The sequence below is a fragment of the Gobius niger genome (genome assembly GCF_951799975.1).
Source record: "Gobius niger genome assembly, chromosome: 3".
Lineage (NCBI taxonomy): Eukaryota > Metazoa > Chordata > Actinopteri > Gobiiformes > Gobiidae > Gobius > Gobius niger.
This window is the reverse complement of record NC_136854.1, coordinates 7,454,439-7,473,276: the sequence shown is the minus strand read 5'-3', so window position 1 is coordinate 7,473,276 and position 18,838 is coordinate 7,454,439. Positions and strand designations below refer to the sequence as shown.

At 43.5% G+C, this 18,838-nt stretch overlaps 1 protein-coding gene across 1 annotated transcript in view; it reads left to right on the top strand.

The window, feature by feature from the left end:
• Positions 1–2,223: 2,223 nt before the first annotated feature.
• The window catches only part of LOC306961006 (3',5'-cyclic-AMP phosphodiesterase 4C-like), a gene marked incomplete at its 3' end in the record, with an annotated part of 49,664 nt that continues 33,049 nt past the window's right edge, over positions 2,224–18,838 (top strand). Inside the window, exons 1-4 of the mRNA XM_079553615.1 lie at positions 2,224–2,361; positions 5,059–5,735; positions 7,255–7,413; positions 18,461–18,588. Coding sequence (XP_079409741.1) covers positions 5,694–5,735; positions 7,255–7,413; positions 18,461–18,588 — 329 coding nt within the window. The remainder of the gene's footprint in view (positions 2,362–5,058; positions 5,736–7,254; positions 7,414–18,460; positions 18,589–18,838) is intronic.

The following is an 18,838-nucleotide window of genomic DNA, read 5'->3' as shown; positions in this document are numbered from 1 at the left end:
TAAATACATAGAAGATGCGGCATTTAAACCCGCTTATGCACTGCGCAGTGCGCACGCAGTAATGCTTTTAAGAAGTTGTGAACTGCTGTGACAACTAAACACGTGTAGTGACCGCACAGGTAAAACTGTTGCTCCGCGTACGTGCGTGCGTGCGGCCGCGCGTGCTCCGCTCATCTGTGTTGAAGTTCCGAATGCCTTTTGATGGATAAAATCTGACTTTTTCCACACAAACAATATCGTATCCTACTGTGTCATTAAGCTTATGGAAATATTGTGATTTTAAATGTGTCGGGCTCGGTCGGACTCGGACACAAATATCTTAATGCTTGTCGGGCTCGGTTCGGATTTGATCACTGCTCTGTCGGACGAGGGCCGGGCTCGGACAGAAAAACACGGCCCGATCCGCACTCTACTCAGGTGCAAGATTATTTAGACATTTGAAAGTTAGTTTGAGAAAACATAAATCGCTAAAGCTTTCAAAGCTTAACAATATATCATTCTTGAGAATATTGCAGTGATGAAAGCGGATTGGCTTCTTGTCCATGATCTTTAGAGTTTGATTGTATAAATGACCTGATATGTTTAGTGGCTGAGGGCGTGGCCTGTGCCCATGCTGTCATACAGTATGATATATGTGAGAATATCATAGCATGCATGTACAAAAGAGCGGCCTGGTTTGGAATATAGTGTCTAATAAGTCTGAAACAATTTAAGTTGCTTTGTATAGTTTTCGATATTTTCTTTAGATGATGTCAAATTTTAATTGGGGGTCAAGGACCAATCCAAGGTATTTAAAATTTGTTACCGATTTTATAATTTTGTTTTGCAAATTAATCAGAAAATGTTGCTTTACATTTTGTCTTTTAATAGAAAAACACATTGATACAGTTTTTGTTAAATTTAGCACCAACTGATTTTAAATGAGCCATTGACAGACCTCAGCCATACATTTGGACAGAATCTCCGCTGACTGTTCCGGTGACTTGGCGGGTGCATAAAAAACAGCATCGTCCGCATAAAGTTGGCAATTTACACCGGGACAGATGAGTGGCAAATCATTTATAAAAAAGCCTCAAACATGAGCTCTATTGTCGGGGCAATACACAACTTAAATAGTTTCAGTCATATTTGTTCAGATCTTAAGTCTTGGGAGGTCATGAGCACGTTTGTGATCACAGCAGACTCACATCCAGCCGCTGGGCTGTCAGTGTGACACCGAGCTCACACTCACAGCGGTGGAAGAGAAGAGAGCAGCGAGCTTCCATTCATTCCCTATGCTACCTGGCGACCGGAAAGAAGCCTCCGGAAATACACAGGAGAGCGGCGAGATACCGGCGGCCGGAGCAGCAACTAGCGTTAAAATTTCAGCGCTATGCGCACTACAGAGGCATTTCCGGCAGCGACCACCAACCATAGAACAAGATCTGACAGACACCTGTGCGAAATTGGCTCATGCGCTTCAGCTGCGTCTCCAACCCCACCTCCACGTGCTACTCAAGAGAGTATATATTTCCTAGGATAGTTGGTAGATCAACCAGTCACAAGTCATGAGAGTGAAACGTCACACATATATCAACCTCACCTCAAACCTGACCCTGCCCTAGCCACTAACCTTAAGGATAGTGGGCTGGTGCCTAGTCTTAAATTAGTCTCTGATTGGATAATGAATGTCCACCGTTTACCAACTATCCTAGGAAAAATAGTTTTGCAGGGGGGCTGGCAAAGGAAGTAGAGCAAGCTGAGCTAAGGAAAGCGTTTTTTTCCCCGCTTGGTGTGAGCCTAACAGGTGGGCGTGCCGTTTTCACGTCATGCACGAGGCCATGGAGCCGCTGCAGTAGCCTGTAGAGAGATGCAGCGGCTGATCAAGTCGGCTGGTCTCGTTGGGGTCTCACGATCTTTCCGTGCCCCACGTGCCCGTGACATCAGAGCTTGTCTGGAGCAAGTCGGACAGAAATCTAACCAGCATGCACCGTGTGTCCGCAGTCGGCTGTCAAAACTGCGTTCGTCTGGCTCATCTCGAACGAGCCTAGGAGAGGAGAGGAGAGGGGACGGTCCGTGTCCTTGAATGGCAGAGAGGACACGCAGCGAACGAACGAACGCACGCACGCGGACGGGAGGGAGGGCGGGGCTAGGCGGCCCGGGGGAGACCACGGTGGCTGGGCAGGGGGCGCACGGCAGACAGAAGGGAGACGGAGGCACTGGGCTGGGGTATCCGCCGTGTGAGTGTGTGTAGGTGTGTTTGTTTGTGCGTGTGTGTGTGCGCTCGGTCGACGCGCATATAGCTTCGTCTCCACGGTCTGCTCCGGCACTGGACACAGGGTGAGACGGCAGAGAAGCGGGCCAACCTCAGTCCCCCTCAAGGTGAGTCCCCCCTCGTCTGCTCATCTGTGCGGCCTCTCCGACAGGTTGCAGCGGACGGTCCTCTGCAGGTGTCCCCGCAGCAGGCATGTGTCCGCGCGTCGTGCCTCCTCCCATGATCGCACACAGGAGGGAGACGCATTGGATTTGCGGCTGGCAGGGGGGCGAGCCTAATTGACCAAGATGTGGCCACAAGGTTCCAGATCGGCTACAACAACAGGGGTAATCAAAAAGAAGTGCTTCATTAAGGTTTTTGTAGCTGGTGAATAATTAGTTCAAAGGCACTAGCTTAAAAATCTACACAGCAGACATTGAATAGACTGATAGACTGTACAAATGTTAGCTGTTAATGTATTTTTGCAAGACTTCGGCAAAAACACTGTCAATGGCAGTGCATGAATCCACTCCAGCAGGTACCTACAGTATTCTCATGATGCCCCTTTGCAGGCTATTTTAGCCTACAGGACAGCAGGAAGCAAAGAGGCTGCAGCTGGGATTCCACCAAATCACCTGACACAAGGGGAAAGGGAAATTACCTGTAGCCACTTTGAGCTGAGTTGTGGTGAATTTATAAAGCAATTCATCCATCTATCCATTTATTTACTGTATATTCATCCAGCTTCAGGTGGTGGTGGTGGGCTACTTAGCCACACAGCTGCCCAATAGCCAGAAGCAATGTAAGTGAACTGTCTTGCCAAAGGACACAATGGTAATATGCACCTGTCGGAGCTTGAGTCGAACTGCCAAACTTTTGGACTCAAGGACAAATGCCCTAACCACTGAGCCACTGTCACCCCAAGCTGACGGCACAAGCCTAACCCTGGAACCCTCCTGGTACAGAGAGCCTATAGTTTTCAGCGATATCCCTTTTTTATTTTTATTTCCAGGTTTTGGGCCAATTTGGGGAGCTCAGTTACCCGGGAGGAGCTTGGAGTAGAGTCGCTGCTCCTTCACGTTGAAAGGAGCAGCTGAGGTGGCTCGGGCATCTGTTTCGGATGCTTCCTGGTCGCCTCCCGCGGGAGGTGTTCAGGCATGTCCTATTGGGACAAGGCCTCGTGGAAGGCCCAGGGCACGCTGGTGGGACTATGTCTCCGAGTTGGCCTGATGTCGCCTCGGGGTCCCCCCAGAACAGCTGGAGGAGGTGTGCGTGGATCGGGAAGTCTGGGCATTTTTGCTGAGACTGCTGCCCCCGCGACCCGGTCCTGGATAAAGCGAAAGAAAATGGATGGATGGATGGTCTCTTAACATATAAACTTTCACCTGGAAACAAACAAATGTCAAATCTTCACAATAACATTTTTGCACTGATTCAATGTTTTTCCATAGATTTATTTGGGAAATTGTCATTTCAAGAGCTGTTTTCTCAAAATGCATTTTTTGAGAAAAAAGTCCATACAATATACATGTATGTAAGATTTTTTCGGACTGATTTTTTTTTTTTTTTTTTTTTTATAAATAAAATAAAATATAAATAATATTTTAATAATATTTACGATTTTTCCACAAATAAACAGCGTATTGTCAAACTAAAAAAGATATTCAACATTCCCTCTGCAAAAGTCTTTGTAAATCATATGTCAACAAAATAAAGCCATACATTTTTTTATGTTATATTTTGTCATAAAAGGACTTATTTTTAGATGAAAACATAAAATGAGAGAAATCTAATACATTTTTTTGCTATGGGCTTTTTTTTTTTTTTTTTTTTTTTACATTTTACTGTAGATATAAGAATTTTCAGATTGGTTTCTTCTTTATATTATATTATTTGTGGTGAAAGAAATCGGAAAACTCCCCAAGAAATTAGGGTTCAAGAAATTAGATGAGATTTTTTGTAATATTGTTAGTTACTCGATAGGAAAATTTTGTGTCTGTAAGAGATACTTTCTGCATATGAAGATATCGCCGTAAAGAGAAAATAAATCAGTGCAATATTTAAACAGCTTATTTTGAAGATTTGGTTGTTTGTGGGAAGTATGATTTACAGAAGGCTCTGTGTCCTGTGTCTTTGCTTTTTCATCAGAAATGGCTAGTGTGACAGGCACAAGCTACAGTTAGCTAACACCAGCTTGTACATTTTGACACATTAGCTCATATGTCATTCTGTATTTCCAAGTCAGCTCTTTCTGATGAAAATATGTAAAGACAAACCCCAGACCTTTGTTTAATTTTACAAAATTATTCTCACGCTCTTCAAGCAAGCATTACCATGACACTTTAGTCAAATATTGCCTTGATATACTGTAGTTATCACAATATTCAAGATTCAAGATAAAGTCACACTTTTAAACTCATATTTTCTCACATATTTCATCCGTCTAAATGCAAAGTGCAAGCCTACACCACTTCAGCACGTAAATTGGAGTGGAATATACGCCCTCTACCAGCATTTTGTGTAACTACATTTTGTAACATCATATGTCCTTTTCTAAATCTATACATTGTTTCAAGTTACAAAGGACCAACGTTGCTGAGCATGCAGTAAATACCCGATTGAAGGCTCTTACCTCTTACCAAAAGTATTTCCTTGTAGTAGAATGGATAGCCCAACTTCCCAGAGAAAGTGTAGTTGTTCTTTCTCTAGATTCTCCTGCTGACCTTGAACCTGGTAACTTGTGTTCAGTTCAAGTTTTCACTAATATCATCAATACGATCAGTGGTTTTGAAGTTTAATAACTCTTTTGCTTTGTCTGGTTACAGGATTGAGAGCAGCTGAAGAAAGAGACTCCTGCAGTCACTAATCTGTGGATTCATGAACTTTGCAAACATGATAGAGGCCTAGGCCCACCTGCTGTTCGTGGATCATACCAAACTCTGGCTCTTTCTGTGGACATTTCGAGGACCTGTGTGGATCAGTGTGGATCTTGTTTTGGACATAGCTGTGGACATGTGAGGGCTCCCTGGGCGCTCCCCCTGGACGGGCTGGATATTGGGACAGCACCATGGGCTCTCCTCTCCAGGCTGGATAAGGAGCAAGGCCCTGGGACAGTGATGAGCGTTGGCTACTGGCAGCGACCGTTTGCCTGTCTGGCTAACTCGCCGACACCATGTAGCGGCCTCTGAGTGCGAGACGTCAGCGCTCTGACATGGATTTAACCTGTCTTTCCTCTTCCGCGTGAAGCACATGAGGCTAACAGTAGGCTAACTGGGGGCCTCTGGGGTCGAGAGCAGGGACCCGGGATCTCTGTGTGCACCCATGGGGGCCGGTCCAGAGCCGGTCTGACCCCAGTTTGACCTTGCTGCGACCTTTGACCTCTCCGGTCCTGGCTCTCCATCTGCTTTGCTGCCTGGGTTCCGGAACGCTCCGCCCTGGGGCCCAGAACGAGCCAATCAGGATGAAGAAGAGCCGCAGCGTGCTGTCGGTGACTGGAGATGAGGTGAGAACTGTTGCTGTTGTTGCTCTGCTCCACAGTGTGGCCAAAGATAAACCATTCGTGTAGATGCAAAACATGTGAACCACCATGTATATAACCCAGACCAGGATATATCTCAGTAATCCTGCATGTTCATGTTACCTTCCCTCAAAACATCAGCCCACACTCCAACATGCGTTATACGGACATTTCCGTGATGTTCCTCTGTGATCTATTACGCACTTAACTCTGCTGGCCTTTAGTAAAACTGCATCAAACATAAAGGTGAGTTATACACACCACCTTTAGTTTGAGTTATACTACCAAAAGGCTAAGGGGTTTACACTAGTTGTAATAATAAAATAAAAGCATGATGCCCTTCCTGTTCCATACAGTCACATACTGCATATCCATCTTGGCCAAGGGCACATACTTGGGAGTTTGCAGCACCGACTTATCAGCCTGCGTGCTGCTGTTGCATTGATATAGTTTAACACAAAGCACGTCGGATAGAGGACACGAGACAGGTCATGTGACGTCCCTAAGTGTCCTCCATATGAGCACAGTGTCACCTGGCCTCACTTACATGTGTCTATGCACGAGCCTGTATTGCCTTGTTTTTGGGTAATGTTAGATTTGGGTCTTTTCACATCTGCCTCTAAACGACCAAATCACACTTGGAAGCAACACAGCACTGTTGCCTAGCAACTGCAGCCATCCCCAAGTGTTTTGTTGCTACGGTACTGCAGTGCAGATCTGAGTGTGCTCAGTGGAGGCCTGTCCAGACACATGTGAGTGTACAGAGTGGTCAACACATGGGAGGCATGGGCGCACAGAGGGACCAACATCCAGTCAGGTTCATGCGGAGGAAGTGTTGGGTGCATTTTTGCTGGTTTTGCGCCTTCTACATGTCAAAGACGCTGCCTGTGCCAGTTAGGGTCACACAATATATCGCCAAATTGTTTTTTTACTACTGTATTAGCCTACGCAATATTGCAAGAAACCAAAATAATGTTGCTGAAGTCCAAGACAAAAAATACATTACAATTAAGCAGTTAAAAGGTTGGGTTTACTCTCATTTAGTTCTAATTTAGTGTCGGTGTGATCCCAATGTGATTTTTGTGAAGTCTTGCTCTGAAACAGCTTTTTGTTTTACAATAATATTGTAGTAATATTGTTATGGAAGACACTTTTACTCATTATTTGTTACGAAAGTGTCATTCTTTTACTGAGCGGCTAACAGACTATGTGTTAGTTGCTCTCTACACTTGCCTGCTTAGCACAACTGAAGTTAATTTAAACAATTCAGTTCATATCCACACCACGTAGTGCCTTGTTATTCATACTATGTAATTATGTGGATTATTGTCTACCATGTACTCCTCTGTGTCGCTGCCTGTAATAAATGAATTAATGAAAATAAAAAAAAAGAAATGTAACATTGATATCATCATGTTAGTAGTAGTATAGACCTTATTAGCTCCGAGTGTCATGTTGGTCATATTCCCGACCTCATTGTGCTCTTATCACCTGTGCTCTCCAGGGCAGTGACACAGACATGCCCAGAGCCGGGGAGAAGGCCGAGTCATCTGGCTACAGCCGATCGTACGCTCCTGGGGCCAACGTGGGGCCCATACTGGGGGCCACACTGGGGGCCGAGCTGCGGCTTGGGAGGAGCAGGAGGCTTTCCTCCAGTCTGCAGGTATCTGTCACACTGAGATGTGTAACACAATTTTGTCCAAGCTCTTTTAAGCACTGACATTTTAGGTTTTTGAACTTCAAATAATGTATGCATGAAAAACCAGTAGAGGCAATCTATAGGGCTCCTCTCACTGGAGGAGAATTGCAGAGATGTTCCGGAGATTGCAGCAACTGGCAGTCCCCGCAACGTCTCCGCAACTTGGATTGATTGTGCGCATAGAAAGAACCTATCTCACCGGCCTAGAGACTAGCTGGAGATTAGTTGGAGACTCGAGTTGCTGCTGGCTACAAAGATGTTTTTGAGACGTCCCCTGGAGCCCAAATAACCCAAATAAAACCTTTATTTGTCATATATCGTACAAAATATTGTGTTTTTATTGAGCAAGCAGTAGATATGCCTTTAAATCTGAAATTCCATGCAGTTTCAGAGGGAAAATATTGAAAAAAAAGTTTCCTATAGACTCGCAACCCACTGAAAAAGGTTCCGCGACCCACTTTTGGGTCCCGACCCACCAGTTGAAAATCACTGTTTTACGTTACGTACTGTAGGACCAAGTGGGATATTCTGCCAGGGCATTTTTAAAATACTGACACTATTTCTTGCATTGTTAGAGTACTGTAAAAGGAATTTGATCTCTTATTTGCATAATGTTTCTCAAAATAATCTTGAGGGCCAGAGGTTCTGTGCAGGAGGGCCGGATTTGGCCCGTGGGCCTGACGTTGCCTACCCCTGCTCTACCGATTCATAACTAACCAGCGCCCCAGTGCATATTTATGTATTCAACATATTCAGTATCACGTAGCTTGGCTATTACTTGACATTGTAAGAAGAAGTGGATGTAGCTTATTGCTATTAATCACCCAAACTAATAAATTATCCCAAAATAAGCAACACAAGTGAATCCAAACATCCCCAAATGTAATGATTCCCCACAAAATGCAGTAGCTTTAATACTTAATAATACGTAATGTGAATGCTTACCTTTGCATGAGCGGAAGCCTCTCCATACGAGTCACTGATGAGGTTTATTCTTTGCCTGGAAACCAGACTCACCGCTGTAGCAGCGATCAGCATCAATTCCATTTCCCACAGCAGTGTCCAGGCTGAAAACATCTGTCTTATTCATAAGACAGTTGTTAGAGCCATGCAGGACTTCTCTGCACCGTCACCGTTATGTCTCTTTGAGATCTTCAACATGTCTCGGAGACATTGCAGGGATCTCACTGGTTGAGGACAACAAATGGTATTCGCGCAGTCTCCAGGGGACGTATCGGAAAACATCTCCAAGATAAGGCTGGGCGACATATCGATATTTAAGATATATTGATATATTTTTAAGTGAGATATGGGATTAAACCATATCACGTTTATCGGGATATTTCAAATTCAGATATGCTATTAAGTTAACATAAATGTAGCACCCTCAAGGATATAGCATAGGCACGAGGTAGTTAAAAACAGGGTTTATTGGCTTGACAACCTTGGCAACCCGTGAGAACAAATAAGAAAACAAACAAATATTAACATAAAATTGACAATCCATAAAATAAACATGTTAAACTTAAGACAAACCTCGTGAGCTGACCTCCACGAGGGGCTAAATGTCCATGAGCTCTTAAATTGTCTTCTAAAAAATATAAAATAAATATTAAAATACGAATTGGCGATTTATTAACTAAGTAAACAAACTAAAGAAACTTCCAATATCTTTCTCCTTGTTGTTTCTTTGGTTTTCTTTGGTTTTTCTTTCACCTTTAATTCAGGGAACGAGCTGAAACGTAGCTGTGTGCGCAAGCAATTAAGGTCGGACGGAACCAAAAAATTAAATAATTGTTCCGTCTACTTTACCACTAGGGCGTAGGAGCGAAAGATATGGACAAAATAACACTTAATGTGAGAGACAGTTATACTCCCACCAATCACTTGTGATTTTTAAAGAACAACCTTTGCTTATGAACTAATGAATGGCTTATGAATTACTTTTTATGCAACTTTTTATTTAACAACTTATGAACTATTTATTAATATTTTGGGCAGAGTGAGGTTGGGCATTATCAACCTGCTTCCAAGAGGACCACTGTCTCATGAATGGGTCTCTCCTGATGGACCAGTTTGTAGAGTTTTCCCTTTTCATCCATGGTTGGATCACTCTTCATTTTCACTTTCCTCATTCTTGCATCCCTTTTCTCTTGTGGATTTCTTACTCCAGAGGATCTTTGCTTGTAAGTATTTCCTCCTTTCATAAAGCGCTTGAATCTGGCAATGGGTTGGATCCTCCGTGACCAGTCAGAGAAGTTGTGTAGGCGATCTAAAAATGACCTTCGGTCTTTAGCCTGTGTCTTTAGGACCTTTTTAACTCCCAAGTCACTGCTTGAGAGCTCTCCCACCTTGGTTTCACCACTGGTCACAACTTCCTTGCGAGAGAAGATCAGTATCCTTGAACCAGATCAAGGCTGCAAGTTTAGGTTTTTTGAGCTTTCTTTTTAAGCGTTTGAGAGGCGGATTGGGGCTTTCTTTGTTATTTGGTAGGTTAGGCTTTCCACTCTTGAATATCTGATAATGACCATCTCTTTTGTGCTTAAAGTCTTCTTCCATGCTTGTCAGAAATCTGAGATCTTCTTGGCAAACCTCAACATCCTTGGAAGCCTTCAGGACCAGATCAGGCTTTGACATTTTTATAACATCCGCAGGTGAAACCACTTCCTTTATCTCTGTTTTGGAGACATGATGAACTTCGCTGGTGAGGCTTGAAGAGTGCGGAATGCCTGGTACAACTTGCTTCACAATGACTTGGTGACTTGTACCAAAGGCACCTCCGTAATCAGGACTTAGATTGCCGAATCCCACTATACTCCATCCCAGATCCGTTTTTTGTGCAAATGTGTCGTTTCCTTTGCCAAGCACAACTTGACGTGGAGCAAGTGCTTGAGGGCAGTTGTAGCCAATCAGAAGGCCAACATCACAACTTTGCAGTGGAGCAATCTCATTTGCGATGTGTTCGAGATGGGGCCATACCGTGGCAGTTTCAGAGGTTGGAATATGATCTACATTGGCAGGTATAAATTCTCTTGCGTATGTCACTGGTAGAGAAATGATATTGTTTGAGTGAAATCCTCGTACTTGTAAACCAGCGAGCTTGCGACAGGACACTACATGATTTCTTGAGGACATTGTAGTAAGCTTTAGCTTAACAGGTTCACTTGTGGTGTGCAGAGCCTTTGCTGTTTCTTCAAGTATGAATGTTGTGTCGCTCTGTGTATCAAGGAGTGCGTACACAAGAACTTCATGCTCTGGCTTGTTTTCAGCTGACACCCATACTGGAGTGATGGAGGATGTGCGAGTGTCCTTACTGTTCTGCATAACTCTGTTAGACGTTGCTTCACTTGCATTAAGAGTCTCTGCAAATGCCTTGACCAGGTCGATTGTGTTTACTTCTTGAGGTCTCACATTTTGTGGTGAGGAGCCCCGTTTGATGGGTGTGTCATATTTTTTGTGCTTGACTTCATTTTCCTTGTCAGAACTGTGAAGTAAGCCATAAATTTCTTGACTTGAACATTCGTCTTGTTCATAAACTTGCTGCTGTGCTATAGCTGCCTTAAGCTTCTTGACTGTTTCTAGTCGCTGTACTTCTCTGCGCTTAGCTTCTAGCTCTCTTTGTTTTTGTGCAATGTCTGCTTCTTGTCTTTCGTCTTTAATGTGCCCTACGATCCCCCCATGTCTATCTCTTTCATGATGCATATTTTGAAAGCGTTTTTCATGAGAGTGGGACCATAGGTGCGGTTAAAATAAAAATAATTTCAGGCTGAAACTTGGTTCCAGCAACACACTGGAGGAGAGGTTATTTCCCTGTTTTTAATGAGTGTGGGACCATAGGCCATGATTCATGTTCTTCCCGGAAGCTGATGAGTCCAAAAGAAAAAGGAAATAAAAGATAATCAAGGTTGGGATTTGATCCAGCAACCTCCTGTACACTAATCCAGCGTTCTACCAATGAAGCTACTTGGGCTGAGTGAACAATACAGCGGATGCGAAATTAATCTCATGAGAGAAGCCGCACTTGTGTGTTTGCAGGAAACGGATTTACAGTTTAGAAAATAATATATCATTTTTTAATTAGGGTTAATTCCTGGCTGCCCAAAGATTGGTTGAGAGGGTGTTCCAGCCCTGCAGCACCCTCGATATAGAAGCAATATTTTGGTGAGACCCATGTAGTACGAGGAACACACAGAGACGGACAAGAAACAGCCAATTTGAACTTCCTGTGATTGTACAGTTGAGAAAAAATGGAATTTGGAGGCAAAAACGTCCAAATTAAAGCTTCTGTCTGTGACAGAGGCGTAGTATAAATACATACGAGTCCAAAAGTGTGGCTTTTGTGAAGAAAGGGGGAAATTTGGAAAATTGGGGAATTTCAGGAGAAACTCTGACAGAGGCCAGCATGCTGCTAGGCCAAGACCTCTGCCGATTTTCACGGAGGATGGGTGGGCCACTTACAAGCCACACAAGACAATTCAAAGCCAAAATGGCCGCCTCCCTGTGCGTGCGTGGCGCTCCAATTGAGTTTTGGGGTTGTCCTGATGTCCCCTTGCACCGTGCCCAAGGATTCGGGCCTACGCCCAGAAACGCACCTGTTTTTTTTAATTGGGGTCCGCTTCCAGGGGGCGCTGTGGAGCCATCTTGTTGTGGGCGTGGCCAATTCGTCCATGATCATAAATTTTTTTCGCTGCCCCAATGGCTCCGCCAAATTTGGTGAGTTTTCGCCCACGTTCAGCGGGTCAAAAAGTGATCATTTCCGGAGAAAAAAAATAATAATAAGAAACCACCAAAAAACAATAGTCCCTTGCCGAGACTGCGTCCGGCTCGGGCCTAATAAGAAACCACCCAAAAACAATAGTCCCTTGCCGAGACTGCGTCCGGCTCGGAGAACGGAGCGAGATAGAGGCATGGTGTAATATATTTTTTGGTTCGTTTTAATGAGTAGAATCCATCTGCAAAGTTTCGTGGAAATCGGACAAAGTAAATTTTTCAAGGTATAGGTAGGGGCGCTATAGTGGTGAGCACTGTGCAGTTTTTGATCCCTATGGAATCAGACCGTAAGTGGCCTTCTGTCAGCCAAGTATGATCCAGGTTGGATAGAGCGCGTGCCTGCGAGGTGTTGTCAAATGTACAGGGAAAAACGTGTTTATGTGGGGGCGCCATTTGAAAAGGGGGGGGGCTGAGTGAAAAAAAGCTGGATGTTTTTTGGAGCCCCATGTCTGGAGAGTTTGTTAAACCAGGTGTGAGCTTATTCTGCTGAAAAACCAGGGACCAGTTTGTTGAAACATAAGCCAGGTCCAGATGGAGTCCCAAATAAAAGTCAAAGCCACGCCCACATCTTAGAAAATATCATACACATGTAATATATTTATTGGTTTGTGAAAGTGATTAGAACATACTGGCATCATTGTATGAAAAAAAATCAAAAGTGCAGTTTTCAAGGTATGGCTAGGGGGCGCTATCCTGGGAGCAGGCTACACATTAATGGCTGCATTCTGTTCAGTTTCAGGTGGCGCATTAGTGACATGAATATGAGGTCTGTGGGTTTATGCCTGTGAGCGTGAGCCTTCTTCAAAACAACGCGAAATCTACGCGTTTTTCGCCGCGCCGTTACGAGGAGACGGTGAAACAGTTATGAGAAACGCTGGGCAATTATTGAAGTTCAATATGTCTAGACGCACTGTGCCAAATGTGAGCTAAATCCGACGAAAAACCAGGGACTAGTTCGTTAAAACGTAAAATTAGTTCAGACGATGTCCGGGTTTCAAGCCAAAATGGCTCCCTGTGCGTGCGGGCGTGGCGCTCCAATTGAGTTTTGGGGTTGTCCTGATGTCCCCTCTCACTGTGCCCAAGGATTCGGGCCTACGCCCAAAAATGCACGTTTTTTTTAAATTGGGGTCTGCTTCCAGGGGGTGCTGTAGAGCCATTTTGTTGTGGGCGTGGCCAATTTGTCCATTCCCCTAAATTTTTTCGCCGCCCCAATGCCTCCGCCAATTTTGGTGAGTTTTCGCCCACGTACAGCGGGTCAAAAACGCGATCATTTCCGGAGAAAAAAAATAATAAGAAGAAACCACCCAAAAACAATAGTCCCTTGCCGAGACTGCGTCCGGCTCGGGCCTAAAAATCTTCTTCTAAATTGCAGTCTCTTTAACTGACTCTGATTTTTCATGAATTTATCTTAATGAGTCCTTTATTTGAAGCAACATTCATTTTTGGGGAACCTGGCCTTCCCGCAGTTGTGTCCTTTGGCGATGTGCATCAGGCCTAGTGGATGGTGCATGGAGGCGCTGTGGTCTCCCTCATCCCTGGCACGACACCGTCCTTCTCGTCTACCCATGCGCAGCAGAAGAGTTCTCACTGTAGCACCCTCAAGGATTTAGCATAGGCACGAGGTAGTTAAAAACAGGGTTTATTGGCTTGACAACCTTGGCAACCCGTGAGAACTGGGCACAAATGAGAAAACAAACAAATATTAACATAAAATTGACAATCCATAAAATAAACATGTTAAACTTAAGACAAACCTCGTGAGCTGACCTCCACGTGGGGCTAAATGTCGATGAGCTCTTAATTTGTCTTCTAAAAAATATAAAATAAATATTAAAATACGAATTGGTGATTTATTAACTAAATAAACAAACAAATCTCCAATATCTTTCTCCTTGTTGTTTCTTTGGTTTTCTTTGGTTTTTCTTTCACCTTTAATTCAGGGAACGAGCTGAAACGTAGCTGCTGCTGTAGCATGGCTTGGCTGAGTGCGCAAGCAATTAAGGTCGGGCGGAACCAAAAAATTTAATAATTGTTCCTTCTACTTTACCACTAGAGGGCGTAGGAGCGAAAGGTATGGACAAAATAACACTTAATGTGAGAGACAGTTACAATAAAGAAACAGGTAATCTCAAGCTAATTTTAAAAAAAAGTTTATCTTAAACTGAGCACTTTATTTGTTTCTCTTTATATATAAATGCTGCCCTCAGAAAAAGATTGACCTTTTTTATTTTATAGGCTATTTTTATCCAAGATATATATTTTTAATTAAATGTTCACCTTATGGAGCTTTGTTATACAGTGTTTATGTTTACATTTTATAGTGAGTTTTCAATAAAACTACTCATATTTGACTTTGACTTAACATTTCATTTCACAGCTCTCACTTTGCGGAAAAAATATTGGGATACACTGCGTTCCAAATTATTATGCAAATTGGATTTTTGTGTCAAAAAGGTAAAAAAAAAAACAATATTGATGAAACTCATGGATGGTGTTGTGTCTTGTGGCTCTATAAATCACTGACATTAATCTGAGACCTGGGATGATTAGTTTTCAGGTTAAGCCCAGTTAAGGGAAAAGCTACTGAAAAAGGGTGTTCCACTTTATTAAGCAGATCATCATTTTCAAGCAATATGGTAAAGAAAAAGGGTCTTTCTGCTGACGAAAAGCGTGAAATAGTTGAATGCCTTGGTCTAGGTATGAAAACCTTCGATATTTCATGAAAGATTAAGCATAATCATCATACTGATAAGAGATTTGTGAATGATTCAGAGCACACTCCGGTTTGTGCAGATAATGGCACAATATGGACGGTTTCTGCCAGACAAACACATCAGATTAAGAGAACAGATGCTACAAAGCAGCATACAGGTATTTGAAGCTGCTGGTGCCTCTGGAGTCTCCCGAACATCAAGGTGTAGGACCCTCCAGAGGCTGCAGTTGTGCATAAACCTTCTATCCGGGCCTCCCCTAAACTGTTAATTGAATGTTCATGAACAGAAACGGCTGCAACGGGCTCAGAAATAAATGAGGACTCATTTTCAAACAGTCTTGTTCACTGATGAGTGCCGTGTAGCCCTGGATGGTCAGATCAATGGAGTAGTGGATAGTTGGTGAATGGCCACAATGTCCCAACAAGGCTGCGACGTCAACAAGGAGGTGGAGTCATGTTTTGGACCAAAATCATAAGGGAGAGAGCTGGTCGGCCCCTTTAGGCCCTTTTAGGCTCCCTGAAGGTGTGAAAATGATCTTTGAAAAATATGTGGAGTTTCTGACTGACCACTGTCTTCTATGCTACAAAATGAAGAGCCGTGCTTTCCCTAACAAGATACTCTTCATGCATGACAACGCACCATGTCCTGCTGTAAAGAATACCTCTGCATCACTGGCTGCTATGGGCATAAAAGGAGAGAAACTCATGATGTGGACCCCCTCCTCCCCTCACTTCAACCCTATTGAGAACCTTTGGAGCCTCAACAAAAAAAACTTCTATGAGGGTGGGAGGCAGTTTTCATCCAAACGGCAGCTCTGGGAGGCTATTCTAACATCCTGCAAAGAAATCCAAGCAGAAACTCTACAAAAACGCACAAGTTTAATGGATTTAAGAATTTTGAAGCTGCTATCACACAAGGGCTCCTATGGTAAAATATAACTTGACCTGTTAATATTTTTTTGATTGAAATAGCTTTTGATTTCAGTAAATATGGCCTCCTAATGCTACAAATTCAACAAATGACCATTTTCAGTTAATTACAAGCTTTAAAATGTATTGAAACGATGAGTTGCATAATAATATGGAACAGTGGATTTTGAGGTTTTTACTATATTTATTTTTGAAAAAAATACTGTTATCACTAGGACATTTTTTCCACCACATTTAAATAATCCTCTACCAGTTAAAGACTTGAAAATTATGCTGACTCTTATTAGAATTGACAATTTAGAAAATCTTAGAAAAATGTCATTTGCATAATAATTTGGAACGCAGTGTATATATTCTATATCGATATTCAACCTAAATATATCGTAATATGACTTTTGGTTCATATCACCCAGCCCTACTCCAAGACCAACGGCAACTCGAGTCTCCAACTAGACTTTGTGAGATGCCTTTAACCTCTTTTGAAGTAACCTGACTCCTCTGCCTACATAGAGCATAAGAAGCTATTTTTGTTAAAACAATTTGAGCACTGAAATGATCAGACAAATCCAAGTGATGTAGCCAGGAATTTGAACAACTGAGGCACATTAATGATAATTCATGAAAATACATGAAAACCCTCCTGGCCACGCTCACCTGTCTTCCTCCATGTATTAGATACAAGTGAAGGATCTGGGACCCATTTGGGATCTAATCTTTGGTCAGATTTGTCCGGTCCAACCACAGTGTGGGAGGCGGGAGTGACATGGCGGGAGTGACCTGAAGCTTGAGTGAAGCATCACTCAAGCTGCAGCCACGTGTGGGCCTGGTTCATTGGTTTGCTGCGACATGTGCACCCAGAGCACTTATGTTTGTGCAGTCATACGTTATCAATCAATCAATCAATCAATCAATCAATCAATCAATCAAAACTTTATTTATAAAGCACTTTTCATACAAGGTTGTAACACAAATTGCTTTACAGATTAAAAGCAGTTCCCGCCCACCCAACCACCCACTCTTCCAAACAGACAACAACACTGCTCACCCCACCCCCCTCCCCATAGCCACACACGCACACGCACACACACACGCACATTCCCGGACAGACGCACACGATGAGATAATGGACGTAGTGCTGGGTCTGGGTACAGATGAACCAGGTAAGGAAATGCCATCAGGGAGCGGTACATCAGCCACAGCCGCAGGGCACCACCACCGGACACCCAACGGAGGTGCATCAGAAACATCACACCTCCATCCGGGCACCCAGAGGACAGTGCCCACACAGCTACAGCCAACCACCGCTCCCGGGGCAGAGGGCTCCCTCAGAGGAAACACTGGAAATTCTAAAAATGCAAAAATGCAATATGCAAATAACAACATTATGATAATAAAAACATATATATACAAAACTAACTAAAAACTAGTATAATAAGATAATTACAAACATAAATAATAATAAAAAAACTGAATAAATAAGCTAAAAAAAGCAACAACAAAAAAAAAAGCTAAACTAAAAAGGTGGGTGTTGAGCCTGCTCTTAAAAACATGATCATTCTCTACAGCCCTGAGCTCCTCCTCAGGTGGTTCCAGAGGCGAGGGCCGTAATATTGGAAAGACGCCTCACCATGAGTCTCTTTGTTGACCTTAGGAATAACTAGGAGACCCCTGCCGGAGGAGCGAAGGGGCCGTGAAGGTCCATAAGGTAAAAGCAGTTCTGAAAGACCATTAAGACATTTAAAAACCATTAAAAGAAGCTTGATTACTCTTTTCCAAATGGATATTAAACATTGCAACAGATGTGGGAAAAGTTGGACTGTCTTTTTGCGGATTGTATTTTTTGTAGGAAACCTGTGCAGATGCTAAAGGAGCAGCTTCACATCTTTGACTGTGCAATACTGACAGGATCGCAGTGTGCCTGATTTAATTAATGTTATGCAGCAGTTTAACTCTGTGCCAAAATGTAATGCACAGATGCATTTGTTGAGAGTTGTGTCTGATTCTCACTGTGGAAACAGCGCACTGCTGTTTTGGGGCTTCTGTGGTTATAGTGTTGTTGTAAGTGCGCTGGGTTGTGTTCCTCATATCAAATTAAGTTAAGTTAAACCTTCCGTTCTGCAGGCCTCTCTTAGATGGATTAGTTCTGGTTCAGACTCAATGGTTTAGCGTTCGTCTTGATTTAGTTGAATTTGTTTTAGACCCATAGTTTTGTCCCTCTGTTCATCACATTCATATCAGGGAGTACAGAAATGTGTTAAAGAGAAAAATAAATAAAAACTAATAACATCTACGTCACATTCGTGTTTCTCTTATTGGTTCTCTGCACTTCACTCCGCTTGTTCATCCCAGCTCTAGCCTATGCAGCTCAACCAAGGGGTCCCAGACTGATTTCCCGAGAATCTAATAAATGGTATCGTGCCAGGCAACCAGATAGTAGCCATTACACCCTGTACATGTACAATAGGGTCCCCTCTGGGGCCAGGACTCCGCAGAAAGAGAGATTCTGAATGCCAAATGGACTTCCCCGTTAAATAATGGTTAAACACTGTTTGTTTGTGCCTCTCTGCCTTCCCACATACTCACTATTGTGTTCCGCAGGTGCCCTGCTGGCTCCGCCCCCGGGACCGCACTCGCTCCCCCGAAGCTCTGAGTGATGTGTCGCGGCCCACCACTCTGCCCCTGCACATACCACCTCGCATCTCCATCACCCAGGCCGACATCGACAGGTAACTCCCACCACACACACACCTGTATGCAACCCTCACATCTCCATCACCCAGGCCGACACCGACAGGTAACTCCCACCACACACGCCTGTATACAACCCTCACATCTCCATCACCCAGGCCGACATCGACAGGTAACTCCCACCACACACACACCGGTACACACCTCTTACATCTCCAATAAAGAAAATGATTTGCCTTTTGTCATCAGATAGCACAATCCAAAAAACATGCACATCCCCTTTTTAAG